We start from the raw sequence: 17,878 nt of genomic DNA, 5'->3' as shown, positions 1-17,878 counted from the left end.
TGGGCGGTGGTTATCACTGCAGCTCAGGACACATCGTGTCTCAATAACAGAATTACACTACCCCACCACAGGGCTCAGAGGAGGAGGGAGGGGAGGTGGGAAGGGATGAGGGGGGACTGACTGACTTGACGGCTTTGAGGGACAGACAGACAGTTAAACAGACAGAGAATCAGACAGATGGGGAGACAGAAGAACAGTCCTCCTGTGTGTCCAGAAGCCTGATAGTCTCCTGCTTTAAATCACTGTGTTTATGAGCTGCTGATAGCCCAGGTGGTGATTGGGGGGGTGCAATCCGTTCACCACACTCAGTCTCCCACATCCTCAGCCCCCCCTCTCCCCGTGGCTCCAGTGTGTGTGTGTTCTCTCCCTGGTGGTTCCAGAGGGCCTCTTTATCTTCCCCTCCTAGCAGGGTCTCTAAATCACCGTGGTAACAGCCCTCCTCATCTCCTGCTAATTCCTCTGCTCGCTGAAACATTGACTGAACACACACACGCGCATTCACAAACACGCCCCTCTACTTCTCCGCTCCTCTCCTCTCTCGGTGGCATTGCATTTGCAGTGGGTAGATGACAGTTGGATTTGGTGTGCGTGCGTGTGTTGGATACCTGGCCTGATACACAACAGTCTGGTACAAAAGAGAAAAAGAAAGAACTTGACAACAAAACAAGCAGAGTTGGTAAACTAGATATGTGTCCTCTGTTTTATTAAGACTTGAGGAATGTCAATAAGAGCTCTTCTAGAGGTTAGTAACACAGACTGACCAGCAGACATGACCTTCTATACTACACACACACAATAACCAACACACAGCATCATCTCCTAATAACCCAGAGACAGACAGCAACAGCAATGTACAGGCCAAACATTCCCTCATTGTGAAAAGTAACTAAGGTCTGAAAGGACAGAGGAAGTGGCAAACATCCTGCTTATCGATCTGTGGCTGCCAACTGGCTAATGGCGCTCGGTGGCATGCGCAAACACACAGCAGCACATCTATCACACTACAGATCCATCCTAGTGGTTATATAGCTCTTGTTCATTAAGCCCTTGGTCACCCCCTCACACACACACACACACACTTCTAGAACCAAGGGCCGGTGCTGGTATTGTTACGACAGGCCCCGGGGCAGTATGGGTAAAGTCGTTACTCTTTTGTTAATTGGAGCTGAGATTCCATCCCTCCATTCCCTCAGCAACCCCTCCTGGGGGAACAATGACTAATTGTCTAGAGTCCTCCTCAGTCAGCGCACCCCCCCCTCCCCAGTCTGTCCTCCAGTCCTCAGTAACCATATTTTATCCCTACATACCTAGCCCATCCACCTCTACCTGGCTATAGCTGCAGTAGGATGAAGTTGCACCAATGAGATGCTGATCTCAGGTCAGTTTTCCATTCTTTGGTTAGGATTTCGGCAGGGATTGAGAGAAGGTAAGCTGATCTAGATGTGTCTATGGGCGACTTCTACCGAAAGCTGCTCCGCTAACGCACCCCAGCCCAGTCTCTACCCCAGCAGAGGTGTCACTGGGTCAGCCTGAGGATGTACCCGTGCAGCTGGTCTGAGAAGGCCTCCAGGGAGAACTTCTCCTGAACCCGCCTCCTGCCGGCCTGGCCCATGTCCCTGCGGAGCTGGGGGTCTCTGAACAGCTTCTCCATGGCCAGGGAGAAGGCCTCGGCCGTGGGCTCACACAGGAAGCCCGTCTCCCCGTCACCTACACTCTCCAGAGGCCCTCCAGACCTCACAGCAATGACGGGACAGCAGCAGTACATGGCCTCCACTGGCACTATCCCAAAGTGCTCTCTGCTGGGCGTGTAGAGAACACCTGCGCTGCCCCGCAACAGCGCCACCTTCTGGCTATCTGAGGGAGAGCGCAGGAAGGTGACAGAGTCCTCTACTCCCAGCCGTGCTGCTAGCTCCTTCAGCTCAGCATAGTGCTGGACGTTCTCAGCAACACGGCCGTCGTACCCCCCTGCCACCACCAGGTGGAGTCCTGCCTGGTCCCCCGGGGCGAGGCAGGTCTTCAGGGAAGAGAGGCCCTCCAGGGCCAGACCCAGGCTCTTCTTCCTCTCATAGCGGTTCAGAGACAGGAAGAGGCAGGATACGCCTTCAGGGATCAAGCCCCCCAGACCCTGCTCTAGCTGCTCCTCAGGGGGCCGGTCGAAGCTTTGTGTGTTGAGGGAGGGGTAGAGGACGTCAGTCTGGACCCCATCCAGGGAACGGAAGGTCTCCCTGAAGACCCCTGCGGTGAAACAACTGTTCACCAGCACCTGGGACAAGAAACAAGAAGGATCAGTCAGTGATATCTCATCAACAAGGTCAGAGGAGAGAGATCAATTGGGAAAATCAAAACTAGTTTCCATTGAAATTAAATGAATGAAACTGTTGGTATTTTGTACTCTTAAGATCTAATCCTTCTTTCTCTGGTTCTATACTCTCACCATATCAGCCATGCCAGTGGTGAGTTCCTCCAGTCTATCTATGGGGGCGCGGTAGAGCTTTTTCAGAGCTGAGCCTCTCTGGGTCAGGAGCTGGTCTGGGAAATGACAGTAGAACAGAACCTTTTTCCTCTGACGAGACAACCTCAGGACTGGGATACACACCGACACCTGTAAGAGGAGAGAGAGTAGGGTTGTATCTACTACAATCACAACTACAGAAAAAGTGAAGGCAAAAAAGACTAGTGTGAAGGTGAGAGTCAAAATGAAAAGGTAATGGACTGAGTTATACTGAAGTGAAGAGAAAAAAAACATGTTGACGGTGTGTCACCAACCTGATCACAGAAGACCACGTCATACTCTACTCCACTGAGGAAGACCAGGTAGAGAGCTACGTAGATCATCCTGAGGTAGGCACACAGGGCATGCAGGTACCCAAACACACTGGTGGGCAACCAGTCACCCACACACACCTGGAGATGACAAACAGGGTCAGATAGGAAAACAGTGTGAGTGTGTGTTATAACACTGTTATTAGATTACACTCTTATAGACACCCACCACGTTCAGGTCTGGGTCCAGTGTTTCTGAGAAGCAGTGTGTGGGGTCATGGTGGGCCGTCCAGATCTGAACACTGCAGCCGCGAGAGCGTAGAGCTACAGCTGCATCCACCACCAGCCTCTCTGCACCACCTATACCCAGGTCTGGGTGGAGAAACACCACCCGCACCATCCTGGAGGAGACAGACAACATGTTTAAAGAAGCCTGATGACACTGACAGGTTGACAGGTGCGTCATCAAAATGGGGCTTGTTCAGAAGGGTCAGACAATATTAATAGATTCAATACAACGTTACAGAATGGAGGACATTATTAACATGGCAGAGAGGTGGATTGTTTAGTCTACAATGCCACAACCCATAGAATGTTCTCCCGTTGAATTGGCTAAGCATATCCATAACATCAGCTATCCGTGATGTTGTTGAAACAGACAATAGATATCTCTAGCCGACAGCTACACTAAACACAGTGAATATAGAGCTTATATCAACCTGAGAGTAGCTAGTATCACAGAGACCAGCTAGTATGCATTCGTTACTAATTCAGTGTGGACGTTGTCTGTCATAAACTTTACCTTTCGCTCCCTGATAATGCAGTCTGTCCAACTTGTGTCCAGGAAACAGTGATCAGTTTACGAACACGAATAAGCCACTGTGCCTATAAATCAACATGCTGGCTCAAATGTTCAATTTATTTCCAACGGCAAATCCCCCTGTGTTGAACCAAAATGGCGTCAGATGCCACCCTCTGGAGCACGTCGCTTCCTATGAGACACGTCACCTCTCTCCGCACGCACACTTTTCATTTGCCTTTCGTTCAAACTCCAAAATTAGATTAAACAAATTAGAAATTAAAGTAAACATTTTTAAAGAAATAATTTTTTACCAGGAGATTATATATTAATCTATAATTTGTAATAAATTGAATCCGTTAGATGTCAATTATAGGCTGTCTTGGTTCAGGCTTGACATAGGGCACCTAAAATGGTCCTTCGTTCTGTAATCGTGTCCTTTTTAGACAAGCGTCATCTTTCTTGGATTCCTTCTGAAGTTGTGGCGATTTTTGTACAGCACTGCTGCCCTTTTGACGTAGACTTCAGTTAGAAGAACAGTTGAAGTTTTCTTCAAGACCAACTTAAAATGGTAAGAATTCTATACTTTTTTCAAAATAATTTATATTGTTGTACACCTCTAACTTGGCTGTAGCTAACTGACTGCTTTAGCTACCTTACGTTAGCTAGCTAGCTCTCATTCAATTTAGCTAGGCATAACAGAGACATTCAATTAGCCTCTGTTAGCAAGCTAACCTAGTATAATTACAGGGATGATGTTATAGATTAGTCTTATTTAACATTGCTGTTTTATATTATAATCATTCTTTACCGTCGAGATGACTGTCAGGTTTAGAAGCCATCTAAGGTAGCCAGCTAGCTAAAGTTAGGTTAGTTACTATGATGATCCATGATCTATTTGTAGACGTGGCTATTTTTCGAATCAGCGAATCTTTATTCTGTTATGTGTAAGACAGCCAGACTATCACAAACAATCATTGCAATGACATTTGAGTACGCTGTTCATGGCGCTTTAGGGTCCTCATCGCTGGTAAAGAGGGCCTCTAGTAGTAGCTAGAGTGATCTCCTATATATTATGAGGAAGTTATTTGTGATTATCATTTCAGAGAACCCCACATCCAAGTGGGTCAAATCCAATGGTTACATTTCTGTTTTCTTATGTATTCTTAGTATTTTGTGTGTGTTTTAATGTAACTGTCTCTTCCTCAGCCTGGACCAGCATCAAGTGCGACTAATGTCGGTGCAGGGAGCCGATCCCCCAGCAAGACCGTGGCCCCCCGCGCAGCAGGATCCACAGTCCGACAGAGGTAATAATAATCATTTATTACATTTCTATAGCACTTTTCATAATCTCAAAGTGCTTCAAAAACAAAATACCAATGCATCATCATGGAGCATGGCAGCAAGAGCCACACAAAACCCCACCTAAGGCAGAAGGATCTACAACAAACAAACACCAAGACTCCAGTCAGACTCAAGACATTTCATACTGGTACCCCTAACCACCTCCAAGCATCAACATTACTACCTAGCTCCAACCTATAACACATGAGTACATTACTAAAATAAACAACATTTTATGTAGACTAGAGGATGTAAAATGATTTGGGACCCTCCTCCCCTTCCCCCTGTCTCTTTGATGACATAATACTGTAGGGAGAGTGATGGTGTTTAGATATCCCTCTGTGTAGATACCTCTCGATAAATGTTGGTGCTTTAGGCTTAATCAGTATGTAATCAGAGCCTCGATGTCATCATCATCATTACCCAGTACTACCTTATCCCTCATTCACTCATTACCTCGTTTAGCCCCCTTTAATCTCAGCTGATGTGTACAGCAGTTATGAATCACTACATCAGGACATTAACTACTGGAGATAGTCTGAACACAAACTGCTGTAGTAGAGGGAGTTAGGTACTGTAGTACTTCTACCTCAGACAGCAGTGTTTCCCCTACATTCATTTAGCAGCGGTGGCCCACTGCTGCTAACTTGTTGCCATGGCTGGGGGGGAAAAGGTATCTATTTTTTTATGTGTATATCCAGGGGTCACATTAGCTAGTTCTTTGGATAAGAACACTCGTTCACACAAAATGCATTGGTTCAACACATTTGGCAGAAAATCGTTTTCATCAGATGTCAACAGAAGTACAACACTATTTAGCTAGCAGCCACACGTAAATTGGCTTACAATGAAAAAGCAAGGTAGTTTTTGTAAAAACTATGCATGGCCATATTTCTAATGTTTATAGGAAATGTAGCTGGCTGCATTCTTTTTAATGCTTTGTTTTGAAGTTAATCTTGCATTTTAACTGGCTACCGGAGAAAAAACACACCGGAGAAAAGTATCCTACACATCAGTCAGAGCGCTGTCTGGTGATCCAATGACAAGAGCAAAGATATTTCATCAGAGTGGAGTGCAACTGAAGCACGGAAATGATCCTGTTACATTGATGATTTGGAGCCAACCCTGACTGAAGCAGGGCAGAATTTACAATAAGCATTTAAGATCTGCGTTTACAAAATGCAACAATAAATCTTTTTTCTCCATAAAAAAAAATCTGTGTAAAAAAAAAAAAATCCCTGAATCCTCCGTTAGCGCGACCCATGATATCTCTGCTGATACGCACTTTTAAATTGATAGTAATTGGCTCAATGACTGGATGTCTATGGGAACAGCTAGCATGTCATTGTGTTACTGCTAGTAGCTCCCCCCGCTACCCTTGCCACCACTGCTGGGGGAAAAATCCTGCGGGAAACACTGGACAGTGTCTGTGATTTGTCATTTCACACAATAATGTTATGGGTTCAGATATGGCTTAGAACTGCACAGTCACTGCAGAGGCAGTATTTCCTAGAGCCTCTGTGTTTTTACATCTAACCATCTGAGACTCAGGCAAAAAAAACAGTCAACTGGAGCAAATGAAGGTTAATTGTTTGTGTGCAGGCAACTCTGTAAAGGTGTGACTGACAACCTCTCATGTAAATAGCTTGTTGTCTCTTGTATATGATGTTATAGCTCACATGTTGTGTCTCGTATGTGTGATGTCACAGGAAAGCAACGAGCAGTGGCACACGCAGTGCAGGCAGGACCACAGCGTCAGCGGGCGGCACAGGGGGCATGTGGCGCTTCTACACTGAGGACTCACCAGGACTCAAAGTGTGAGTGTATATATATATATATACACACACAACCATACACACTCACACAAAGGCTCTAGGATTCCTTCAAATGCACACAATAAATATATATATATATATATATATATATATATATATACACACACACACACACACAGAGTAGGTATGTACATTGTTTATGAGGAAGAGCATGAATGTTTAATGGCAGTAAATGAGACTTGGGGGACTGGGGCTAAATGCTGATCAGACCCCAGGGTGTGTATGTTCCTGGAGCCCCCCCTCCATCCCGTCCCCTTACAGACACTGTCAGTTCAGCTCCATACTGTTCCTTAACACATGTGAACACTCCAGCTTTCTAAGTCTGGCCGCTTTCTGACGGTCGGGCCGCTGTTCTATGACTCCTGGTCACAGTTCTAGACTGAGACCACTACTGACAACGGTTAGAGATGTCCTCTACTCCACACAGTTCTAGACAGAGACCACTACTGACAACGGTTAGAGATGTCCTCTACTCCACACAGTTCTAGACTGAGACCACTACTGACAACGGTTAGAGATGTCCTCTACTCCACACAGTTCTAGACTGAGACCACTACTGACAACGGTTAGAGATGTCCTCTACTCCACACAGTTCTAGACAGAGACCACTACTGACAACGGTTAGAGGTCTCCTCTACTCCACACAGTTCTAGACTGAGACCACTACTGACAACGGTTAGAGGTGTCCTCTACTCCACACAGTTCTAGACTGAGACCACTACTGACAACGGTTAGAGGTCTCCTCTACTCCACACAGTTCTAGACTGAGACCACTACTGACAACGGTTAGAGGTCTCCTCTACTCCACACAGTTCTAGACTGAGACCACTACTGACAACGGTTAGAGGTCTCCTCTACTCCACACAGTTCTAGACTGAGACCACTACTGACAACGGTTAGAGGTCCTCTCTACTCCACACAGTTCTAGACTGAGACCACTACTGACAACGGTTAGAGATGTCCTCTACTCCACACAGTTCTAGACTGAGACCACTACTGACAACGGTTAGAGATGTCCTCTACTCCACACAGTTCTAGACTGAGACCACTACTGACAACGGTTAGAGATGTCCTCTACTCCACACAGTTCTAGACTGAGACCACTACTGACAACGGTTAGAGGTCTCCTTTACTCCACACAGTTCTAGACTGAGACCACTACTGACAACGGTTAGAGGTCTCCTCTACTCCACACAGTTCTAGACTGAGACCACTACTGACAACGGTTAGAGATGTCCTCTACTCCACACAGTTCTAGACTGAGACCACTACTGACAACGGTTAGAGGTCTCCTCTACTCCACACAGTTCTAGACTGAGACCACTACTGACAACGGTTAGAGATGTCCTCTACTCCACACAGTTCTAGACTGAGACCACTACTGACAACGGTTAGAGATGTCCTCTACTCCACACAGTTCTAGACTGAGACCACTACTGACAACGGTTAGAGATGTCCTCTACTCCACACAGTTCTAGACTGAGACCACTACTGACAACGGTTAGAGGTCTCCTCTACTCCACACAGTTCTAGACTGAGACCACTACTGACAACGGTTAGAGGTCTCCTCTACTCCACACAGTTCTAGACTGAGACCACTACTGACAACGGTTAGAGATGTCCTCTACTCCACACAGTTCTAGACTGAGACCACTACTGACAACGGTTAGAGGTCTCCTCTACTCCACACAGTTCTAGACTGAGACCACTACTGACAACGGTTAGAGATGTCCTCTACTCCACACAGTTCTAGACTGAGACCACTACTGACAACGGTTAGAGATGTCCTCTACTCCACACAGTTCTAGACTGAGACCACTACTGACAACGGTTAGAGGTGTCCTCTACTCCACACAGTTCTAGACTGAGACCACTACTGACAACGGTTAGAGGTCTCCTCTACTCCACACAGTTCTAGACTGAGACCACTACTGACAACGGTTAGAGGTCTCCTCTACTCCACACAGTTCTAGACTGAGACCACTACTGACAACGGTTAGAGGTCTCCTCTACTCCACACAGTTCTAGACTGAGACCACTACTGACAACGGTTAGAGGTGTCCTCTACTCCACACAGTTCTAGACTGAGACCACTACTGACAACGGTTAGAGGTCTCCTCTACTCCACACAGTTCTAGACTGAGACCACTACTGACAACGGTTAGAGGTCTCCTCTACTCCACACAGTTCTAGACTGAGACCACTACTGACAACGGTTAGAGATGTCCTCTACTCCACACAGTTCTAGACTGAGACCACTACTGACAACGGTTAGAGGTGTCCTCTACTCCACACAGTTCTAGACTGAGACCACTACTGACAACGGTTAGAGGTCTCCTCTACTCCACACAGTTCTAGACTGAGACCACTACTGACAACGGTTAGAGGTCTCCTCTACTCCACACAGTTCTAGACTGAGACCACTACTGACAACGGTTAGAGATGTCCTCTACTCCACACAGTTCTAGACTGAGACCACTACTGACAACGGTTAGAGATGTCCTCTACTCCACACAGTTCTAGACTGAGACCACTACTGACAACGGTTAGAGGTCTCCTCTACTCCACACAGTTCTAGACTGAGACCACTACTGACAACGGTTAGAGATGTCCTCTACTCCACACAGTTCTAGACTGAGACCACTACGGACAACGGTTAGAGATGTCCTCTACTCCACACAGTTCTAGACTGAGACCACTACTGACAACGGTTAGAGGTGTCCTCTACTCCACACAGTTCTAGACTGAGACCACTACTGACAACGTTTAGAGATGTCCTCTACTCCACACAGTTCTAGACTGAGACCACTACTGACAACGGTTAGAGGTCTCCTCTACTCCACACAGTTCTAGACTGAGACCACTACTGACAACGGTTAGAGGTCTCCTCTACTCCACACAGTTCTAGACTGAGACCACTACTGACAACGGTTAGAGATGTCCTCTACTCCACACAGTTCTAGACTGAGACCACTACTGACAACGGTTAGAGATGTCCTCTACTCCACACAGTTCTAGACTGAGACCACTACTGACAACGGTTAGAGGTGTCCTCTACTCCACACAGTTCTAGACTGAGACCACTACTGACAACGGTTAGAGGTCTCCTCTACTCCACACAGTTCTAGACTGAGACCACTACTGACAACGGTTAGAGGTCTTCTCTACTCCACACAGTTCTAGACTGAGACCACTACTGACAACGGTTAGAGATGTCCTCTACTCCACACAGTTCTAGACTGAGACCACTACTGACAACGGTTAGAGATGTCCTCTACTCCACACAGTTCTAGACTGAGACCACTACTGACAACGGTTAGAGGTCTCCTCTACTCCACACAGTTCTAGACTGAGACCACTACTGACAACGGTTAGAGATGTCCTCTACTCCACACAGTTCTAGACTGAGACCACTACTGACAACGGTTAGAGATGTCCTCTACTCCACACAGTTCTAGACTGAGACCACTACTGACAACGGTTAGAGGTGTCCTCTACTCCACACAGTTCCAGTTGTCCAGCTGTAGTTACTGAGGGTGTTGCTCCTGTAGTCCAGGACAGATGGTTGTAGGGTGGTGTGTATGGAGCGTGTGTGTGTGTTGAACGCTGGTCTCAGAGCTTCATTAAGATCTACTCAGAAAGGTCAAGTCAATTACAGCCTTCAGAGAGGAGGGGGGTGGGGTTGGTATGGTAACACTCTCCCCCCACCCTTCCACTTCAGGGATCTCTTCTCACCTCTTCTCATCAAATCCTCATCAATGAATGCAGAAACACAATAGGACCACATCTCTACTGTCTCCCAGGCAAGGTTTCCCCTAGAATTGATCTAGATGGGGTGCAGAGGCACCCACATCTGCCAGAATGGAGATTTCCAATGAAAGCAATTTGACCAGTTGAGAGCTGAGGGTATAAGTGCTAGACAGTTATGGGAGGCCTGCCCCACCTCAGTAATGCTAGGAGAAACACTGGTCCCAGTTCAATGGTGGTAATTAATCAATAAGCCACGAGGGGGTGTGGATCATGGCCAATATACCGCGGCTAAGGGCTGTTCTTACCCACGACGCAACGCGGAGTGCCTGGACACAGCCCGTAGCCAGGATATATTGCCCATATATCACAAACCCCTGAGGTGTCTTATTGTTATTATAAACTGGTTACCAATGTAATTAAAGCAGTAAAAATAAATGTTTTGTCATACCTGTGGTATACGTTCTGATACGCCACGGCTGTCAGCCAATCAGCATTCAGGGCTCGAACCACCCAGTTTATAAGGCTGGTTGGAGCTCTAAGGAGCTCCATATAAACCACCTGTCTGACAGGCAGACGACAGTCAAACTACTACTACAACACCAGGGTTTCTGTTAGCTGGTAACAGCTGACTTTTGGCTACTTTAAGTCCATAAATAAAATTGGCACCGGCAATTGTCCAGGAGAAGAAAAAATCCCATTACGAAATAATGCTTTTTAGACTATTTTTTGATGGGAATACCAGTCGATGGAAATACATTTGACTCGTCATGCTTATCAGTCTATAGGTTAATTTGCATAATTTAGTGGAATAAAATTGCACGTGTACATTGTATTCATTGTCCTTATCACGTGTACGGGCTTACAGTATACTGACGGCCTTTATCACGCGTACGGGCTTACAGTATACTGACGGTCTTTATCACGCGTACGGGCTTACAGTATACTGACGGTCTTTATCACGCGTACGGGCTTACAGTATACTGACGGTCTTTATCACGCGTACGGGCTTACAGTATACTGACGGCCTTTATCACGCGTACGGGCTTACAGTATACTGACGGTCTTTATCACGCGTACGGGCTTACAGTATACTGACGGCCTTTATCACGCGTACGGGCTTACAGTATACTGACGGTCTTTATCACGCGTACGGGCTTACAGTATACTGACGTCCTTTATCACGCGTACGGGCTTACAGTATACCGACGGCCTTTATCACGCGTACGGGCTTACAGTATACTGACGGTCTTTATCACGCGTACGGGCTTACAGTATACTGACGGCCTTTATCACGCGTACGGGCTTACAGTATACCGACGGCCTTTATCACGCGTACGGGCTTACAGTATACTGACGGTCTTTATCACGCGTACGGGCTTACAGTATACTGACGGCCTTTATCACGCGTACGGGCTTACAGTATACTGACGGTCTTTATCACGCGTACGGGCTTACAGTATACTGACGGCCTTTATCACGCGTACGGGCTTACAGTATACCGACGGCCTTTATCACGCGTACGGGCTTACAGTATACTGACGGCCTTTATCACGCGTACGGGCTTACAGTATACTGACGGTCTTTATCACGCGTACGGGCTTACAGTATACTGACGGTCTTTATCACGCGTACGGGCTTACAGTATACTGACGGCCTTTATCACGCGTACGGGCTTACAGTATACTGACCATTTTTATGACGCGTACGGGCTTACAGTATACTGACGGTCTTTATGACGCGTACGGGCTTACAGTATACTGACGGTCTTTATCACGCGTACAGGCTTACAGTATACTGACGTCCTTTATCACGCGTACGGGCTTACAGTATACTGACGGCCTTTATCACGCGTACGGGCTTACAGTATACTGACGGCCTTTATCACGCGTACGGGCTTACAGTATACTGACGGTCTTTATCACGCGTACGGGCTTACAGTATACTGACGTCCTTTATCACGCGTACGGGCTTACAGTATACTGACGTCCTTTATCACGCGTACGGGCTTACAGTATACTGACGTCCTTTATCACGCGTACGGGCTTACAGTATACTGACGTCCTTTATCACGCGTACGGGCTTACAGTATACTGACGTCCTTTATCACGCGTACGGGCTTACAGTATACAGACGGTCTTTATCACGCGTACGGGCTTACAGTATACAGACGGTCTTTATCACGCGTACGGGCTTACAGTATACTGACGGCCTTTATCACGCGTACGGGCTTACAGTATACTGACGGTCTTTATCACGCGTACGGGCTTACAGTATACTGACGGCCTTTATCACGCGTACGGGCTTACAGTATACCGACGGCCTTTATCACGCGTACGGGCTTACAGTATACTGACGGCCTTTATCACGCGTACGGGCTTACAGTATACTGACCATTTTTATGACGCGTACGGGCTTACAGTATACTGACGGTCTTTATGACGCGTACGGGCTTACAGTATACTGACGGTCTTTATCACGCGTACAGGCTTACAGTATACTGACGTCCTTTATCACGCGTACGGGCTTACAGTATACTGACGGCCTTTATCACGCGTACGGGCTTACAGTATACTGACGGCCTTTATCACGCGTACGGGCTTACAGTATACTGACGGCCTTTATCACGCGTACGGGCTTACAGTATACTGACGGTCTTTATCACGCGTACGGGCTTACAGTATACTGACGTCCTTTATCACGCGTACGGGCTTACAGTATACTGACGGTCTTTATCACGCGTACGGGCTTACAGTATACTGACGTCCTTTATCACGCGTACGGGCTTACAGTATACCGACGGCCTTTATCACGCGTACGGGCTTACAGTATACCGACGGTCTTTATCACGCGTACGGGCTTACAGTATACTGACGGCCTTTATCACGCGTACGGGCTTACAGTATACCGACGGCCTTTATCACGCGTACGGGCTTACAGTATACTGACGGTCTTTATCACGCGTACGGGCTTACAGTATACTGACGGCCTTTATCACGCGTACGGGCTTACAGTATACTGACGGTCTTTATCACGCGTACGGGCTTACAGTATACTGACGGCCTTTATCACGCGTACGGGCTTACAGTATACCGACGGCCTTTATCACGCGTACGGGCTTACAGTATACTGACGGCCTTTATCACGCGTACGGGCTTACAGTATACTGACGGTCTTTATCACGCGTACGGGCTTACAGTATACTGACGGTCTTTATCACGCGTACGGGCTTACAGTATACTGACGGCCTTTATCACGCGTACGGGCTTACAGTATACTGACCATTTTTATGACGCGTACGGGCTTACAGTATACTGACGGTCTTTATGACGCGTACGGGCTTACAGTATACTGACGGTCTTTATCACGCGTACAGGCTTACAGTATACTGACGTCCTTTATCACGCGTACGGGCTTACAGTATACTGACGGCCTTTATCACGCGTACGGGCTTACAGTATACTGACGGCCTTTATCACGCGTACGGGCTTACAGTATACTGACGGTCTTTATCACGCGTACGGGCTTACAGTATACTGACGTCCTTTATCACGCGTACGGGCTTACAGTATACTGACGTCCTTTATCACGCGTACGGGCTTACAGTATACTGACGTCCTTTATCACGCGTACGGGCTTACAGTATACTGACGTCCTTTATCACGCGTACGGGCTTACAGTATACAGACGGTCTTTATCACGCGTACGGGCTTACAGTATACAGACGGTCTTTATCACGCGTACGGGCTTACAGTATACTGACGGCCTTTATCACGCGTACGGGCTTACAGTATACTGACGGTCTTTATCACGCGTACGGGCTTACAGTATACTGACGGCCTTTATCACGCGTACGGGCTTACAGTATACCGACGGCCTTTATCACGCGTACGGGCTTACAGTATACCGACGGCCTTTATCACGCGTACGGGCTTACAGTATACCGACGGTCTTATCACGCGTACGGGCTTACAGTATACTGACGGCCTTTATCACGCGTACGGGCTTACAGTATACTGACGGCCTTTATCACGCGTACGGGCTTACAGTATACTGACGGCCTTTATCACGCGTACGGGCTTACAGTATACTGACGGTCTTTATCACGCGTACGGGCTTACAGTATACTGACGGTCTTTATCACGCGTACGGGCTTACAGTATACTGACGGTCTTTATCACGCGTACGGGCTTACAGTATACTGACGGTCTTTATCACGCGTACGGGTTTACAGTATACTGACGGCCTTTATCACGCGTACGGGCTTACAGTATACTGACGGTCTTTATCACGCGTACGGGCTTACAGTATACTGACGGTCTTTATCACGCGCACGGGCTTACAGTATACTGACGGTCTTTATCACGCGCACGGGCTTACAGTATACTGACGGTCTTTATCACGCGTACGGGCTTACAGTATACTGACGGCCTTTATCACGCGTACGGGCTTACAGTATACTGACGGTCTTTATCACGCGTACGGGCTTACAGTATACTGACGGCCTTTATCACGCGTACGGGCTTACAGTATACTGACGGTCTTTATCACGCGTACGGGCTTACAGTATACTGACGGCCTTTATCACGCGTACGGGCTTACAGTATACTGACGGTCTTTATCACGCGTACGGGCTTACAGTATACTGACGGTCTTTATCACGCGTACGGGCTTACAGTATACTGACGTCCTTTATCACGCGTACGGGCTTACAGTATACTGACGTCCTTTATCACGCGTACGGGCTTACAGTATACTGACGTCCTTTATCACGCGTACGGGCTTACAGTATACTGACGGTCTTTATCACGCGTACGGGCTTACAGTATACTGACGGCCTTTATCACGCGTACGGGTTTACAGTATACTGACGTCCTTTATCACGCGTACGGGCTTACAGTATACTGACGTCCTTTATCACGCGTACGGGCTTACAGTATACTGACGGTCTTTATCACGCGTACGGGCTTACAGTATACTGACGGCCTTTATCACGCGTACGGGCTTACAGTATACTGACGGTCTTTATCACGCGTACGGGCTTACAGTATACTGGCGGTCTTTATCACGCGTACGGGCTTACAGTATACTGACGGCCTTTATCACGCGTACGGGCTTACAGTATACTGACGGCCTTTATCACGCGTACGGGCTTACAGTATACTGACGGCCTTTATCACGCGTACGGGCTTACAGTATACTGGCGGTCTTTATCACGCGTACGGGCTTACAGTATACTGGCGGTCTTTATCACGCGTACGGGCTTACAGTATACTGGCGGTCTTTATCACGCGTACGGGCTTACAGTATACTGACGGTCTTTATCACGCGTACGGGCTTACAGTATACTGGCGGTCTTTATCACGCGTACGGGCTTACAGTATACTGACGGCCTTTATCACGCGTACGGGCTTACAGTATACTGACGGCCTTTATCACGCGTACGGGCTTACAGTATACTGACGGCCTTTATCACGCGTGGGTGGTAACCTGTGTGTGTGTCTTCTCTCCTCAGTGTATGGGTGGTAACCTGTGTGTGTGTGTCGTCACTCCTCAGAGGTCCGGGTGGTAACCTGTGTGTGCCGTCTCTCCTCAGTGTATGGGTGGTAACCTGTGTGTGTCTTCTCTCCTCAGTGTATGGGTGGTAACCTGTGTGTGTCTTCTCTCCTCAGTGTATGGGTGGTAACCTGTGTGTGCCGTCTCTCCTCAGTGTATGGGTGGTAACCTGTGTGTGTGTCGTCTCTCCTCAGAGGTCCGGGTGGTAACCTGTGTGTGTGTGTGTGTCGTCTCTCCTCAGAGTATGGGTGGTAACCTGTGTGTGTGCCGTCTCTCCTCAGAGGTCCGGGTGGTAACCTGTGTGTGTGTGTCTCTCCTCAGAGGTCCGGTACCAGTGTATGGGTGTTAACCTGTGTGTGTGTCGTCTCTCCTCAGAGGTCCGGTACCAGTGTATGGGTGTTAACCTGTGTGTGTGTCTCTCCTCAGAGGTCCGGTACCAGTGTATGGGTGTTAACCTGTGTGTGTGTCTCTCCTCAGAGGTCCGGTACCAGTGTATGGGTGTTAACCTGTGTGTGTGTCTCTCCTCAGAGGTCCGGTACCAGTGTATGGGTGTTAACCTGTGTGTGTGTCTCTCCTCAGAGGTCCGGTACCAGTGCTGGTGATGAGTTTGCTGTTCATCGCGTCGGTCTTCATGCTGCACATCTGGGGGAAGTACACCCGCTCCTAAACCCCGCCCCATGACCCTTCACCCTCAATCCCTGACCCTGCGGCGCAGCTTCTTAACACATCAGACCTGGACCAAACAACCAACCAACCTGAATCCCCAACCACACGACTCGCCTGGCCCAGCGGGCGGGCGGGACAGCCCCAATCTGTCTGCTGTTCTCTGAGCAGCAGTCTAGTGTCCAACTCCAACTGAACTGCAGACCACCAGTGTGTTGACCCTGAGCACAGATCACGTAGGACTGAATCCTGAGACTCATCTCCTACTGGCTGCTGTAGGTCCTGTTGATGACAGTGATTCATCTCCAGTAAGGATCGGGCACCTAGTCCCTTCATTAGGACTTCAGTAAGCATCTATATTTTTCAGCCTGAATTGGAACCTGTAGATGTTTTGTTAACATCATTTGGACAACATTTGTATTGTGATATTGTACAATAAATGGACTCAAACAGAATTTGTTGTGTGTTGGATGTCCATATTAGCATTTACACTGTCTGTAAAACTGCTTCATGCAAATTCATGATCCTTGAGTGCCTCTCGGGATACCTTGTCTGCTGCCTGTCATGGTCTTTAGTGTTTTGTTATGTGGGTTTCCCATTGCACTATATTAGACCATGTCCCAGAACTCATGTACTGTACACTGCCTTTGGCAAAGTGTAGCTAATTTAGGGTGGATCAATCAAAATGTCCGTACTAGACAATTACATGGCACCGTATACCTGTTGTGCATATACTGTATGTACCAAGGGAACGGTTTTATAGACATCTTTAATATTAGCTTTCTATTCAAATGAGCTATTAATTCAAGCGTTACCCATGGCACGGTATGTGACAGGTGTGTAGGTTTCCTGCCAGGTACAGGCTGTATCAGGTATGTTCAGGGGAGCACCAGCCTTTTTCAAACCACTCCTCAGGGACCCCCAGACGTTTCACCATTTTGTTGTAGCCCTGAACTAGCACACCTCATTCAGTTAGTCAAGGGCTGGATGATTAGTTGACTCCGGTGTGCTAGCTATGGAAAGGCCTGGGGGTCCCTGAGGAGGAGTTTGACAGCTCGTCTTACACCAGGGTTTCCCAAACTCGCTCCTGGTCCCCCCTGGGTGAACGTTTTAGTTTTTCCCTGGCACTACACAGCTGACTCAAATAACCAACTCATCAAGCTTTGATTAT

At 47.7% G+C, this 17,878-nt stretch overlaps 2 protein-coding genes across 3 annotated transcripts; one reads left to right on the top strand and one right to left on the bottom strand.

Annotated features, from left to right (window-relative positions):
* Nucleotides 1-673: 673 nt before the first annotated feature.
* Nucleotides 674-3,716, bottom strand: alg2 (ALG2 alpha-1,3/1,6-mannosyltransferase). Of its 2 annotated transcripts, none has more exons than XM_038976187.1 (5): nucleotides 3,566-3,716; nucleotides 2,993-3,164; nucleotides 2,767-2,904; nucleotides 2,435-2,602; nucleotides 674-2,263 (listed from the first exon to the last, which is right to left on the bottom strand). In XM_038976187.1, exons 2-5 carry the CDS (start codon nucleotides 3,161-3,163, stop codon nucleotides 1,517-1,519), a joined length of 1,224 nt encoding a protein of 407 aa, XP_038832115.1. In that variant the 5' UTR covers nucleotide 3,164; nucleotides 3,566-3,716; the 3' UTR covers nucleotides 674-1,516. The 2 variants fall into 2 exon arrangements, with proteins under 2 accessions (XP_038832115.1, XP_038832116.1); XM_038976188.1 differs by lacking the exon at nucleotides 3,566-3,716 and adding an exon at nucleotides 3,483-3,565.
* Nucleotides 3,717-3,998: 282 nt separating this feature from the next.
* sec61b (SEC61 translocon subunit beta) lies at nucleotides 3,999-17,162 on the top strand. Its single transcript, XM_038976189.1, has 4 exons — nucleotides 3,999-4,133; nucleotides 4,772-4,869; nucleotides 6,616-6,723; nucleotides 16,624-17,162. The coding sequence occupies exons 1-4, from the start codon at nucleotides 4,131-4,133 to the stop codon at nucleotides 16,709-16,711; spliced, it is 297 nt and encodes a 98-aa protein (XP_038832117.1). The 5' UTR covers nucleotides 3,999-4,130; the 3' UTR covers nucleotides 16,712-17,162.
* Nucleotides 17,163-17,878: the final 716 nt, after the last annotated feature.

The sequence above is a fragment of the Salvelinus namaycush genome, chromosome 37 (genome assembly GCF_016432855.1).
Source record: "Salvelinus namaycush isolate Seneca chromosome 37, SaNama_1.0, whole genome shotgun sequence".
NCBI lineage: Eukaryota > Metazoa > Chordata > Actinopteri > Salmoniformes > Salmonidae > Salvelinus > Salvelinus namaycush.
This window is presented reverse-complemented; position numbering and strand designations above follow the sequence as displayed.

Bases quoted from the DNA above. Each gene is read 5' to 3' on its own strand.
- alg2 (XM_038976187.1), bottom strand. From the start codon at position 3,163: ATGGTGCGGGTGGTGTTTCTCCACCCAGACCTGGGTATAGGTGGTGCA. The intron at 2,905-2,992 runs GTGGGTGTCTAT...TGTCATCTCCAG, and splicing joins TGGACCCAGACCTGAACGTG to GTGTGTGTGGGTGACTGGTT. The intron at 2,264-2,434 runs GTGAGAGTATAG...TTCTTGTCCCAG, and splicing joins CCACTGGCATGGCTGATATG to GTGCTGGTGAACAGTTGTTT.
- sec61b (XM_038976189.1), top strand. The intron at 4,870-6,615 runs GTAATAATAATC...GTGATGTCACAG, and splicing joins GGATCCACAGTCCGACAGAG to GAAAGCAACGAGCAGTGGCA. The intron at 6,724-16,623 runs GTGAGTGTATAT...GTCTCTCCTCAG, and splicing joins GACTCACCAGGACTCAAAGT to AGGTCCGGTACCAGTGCTGG.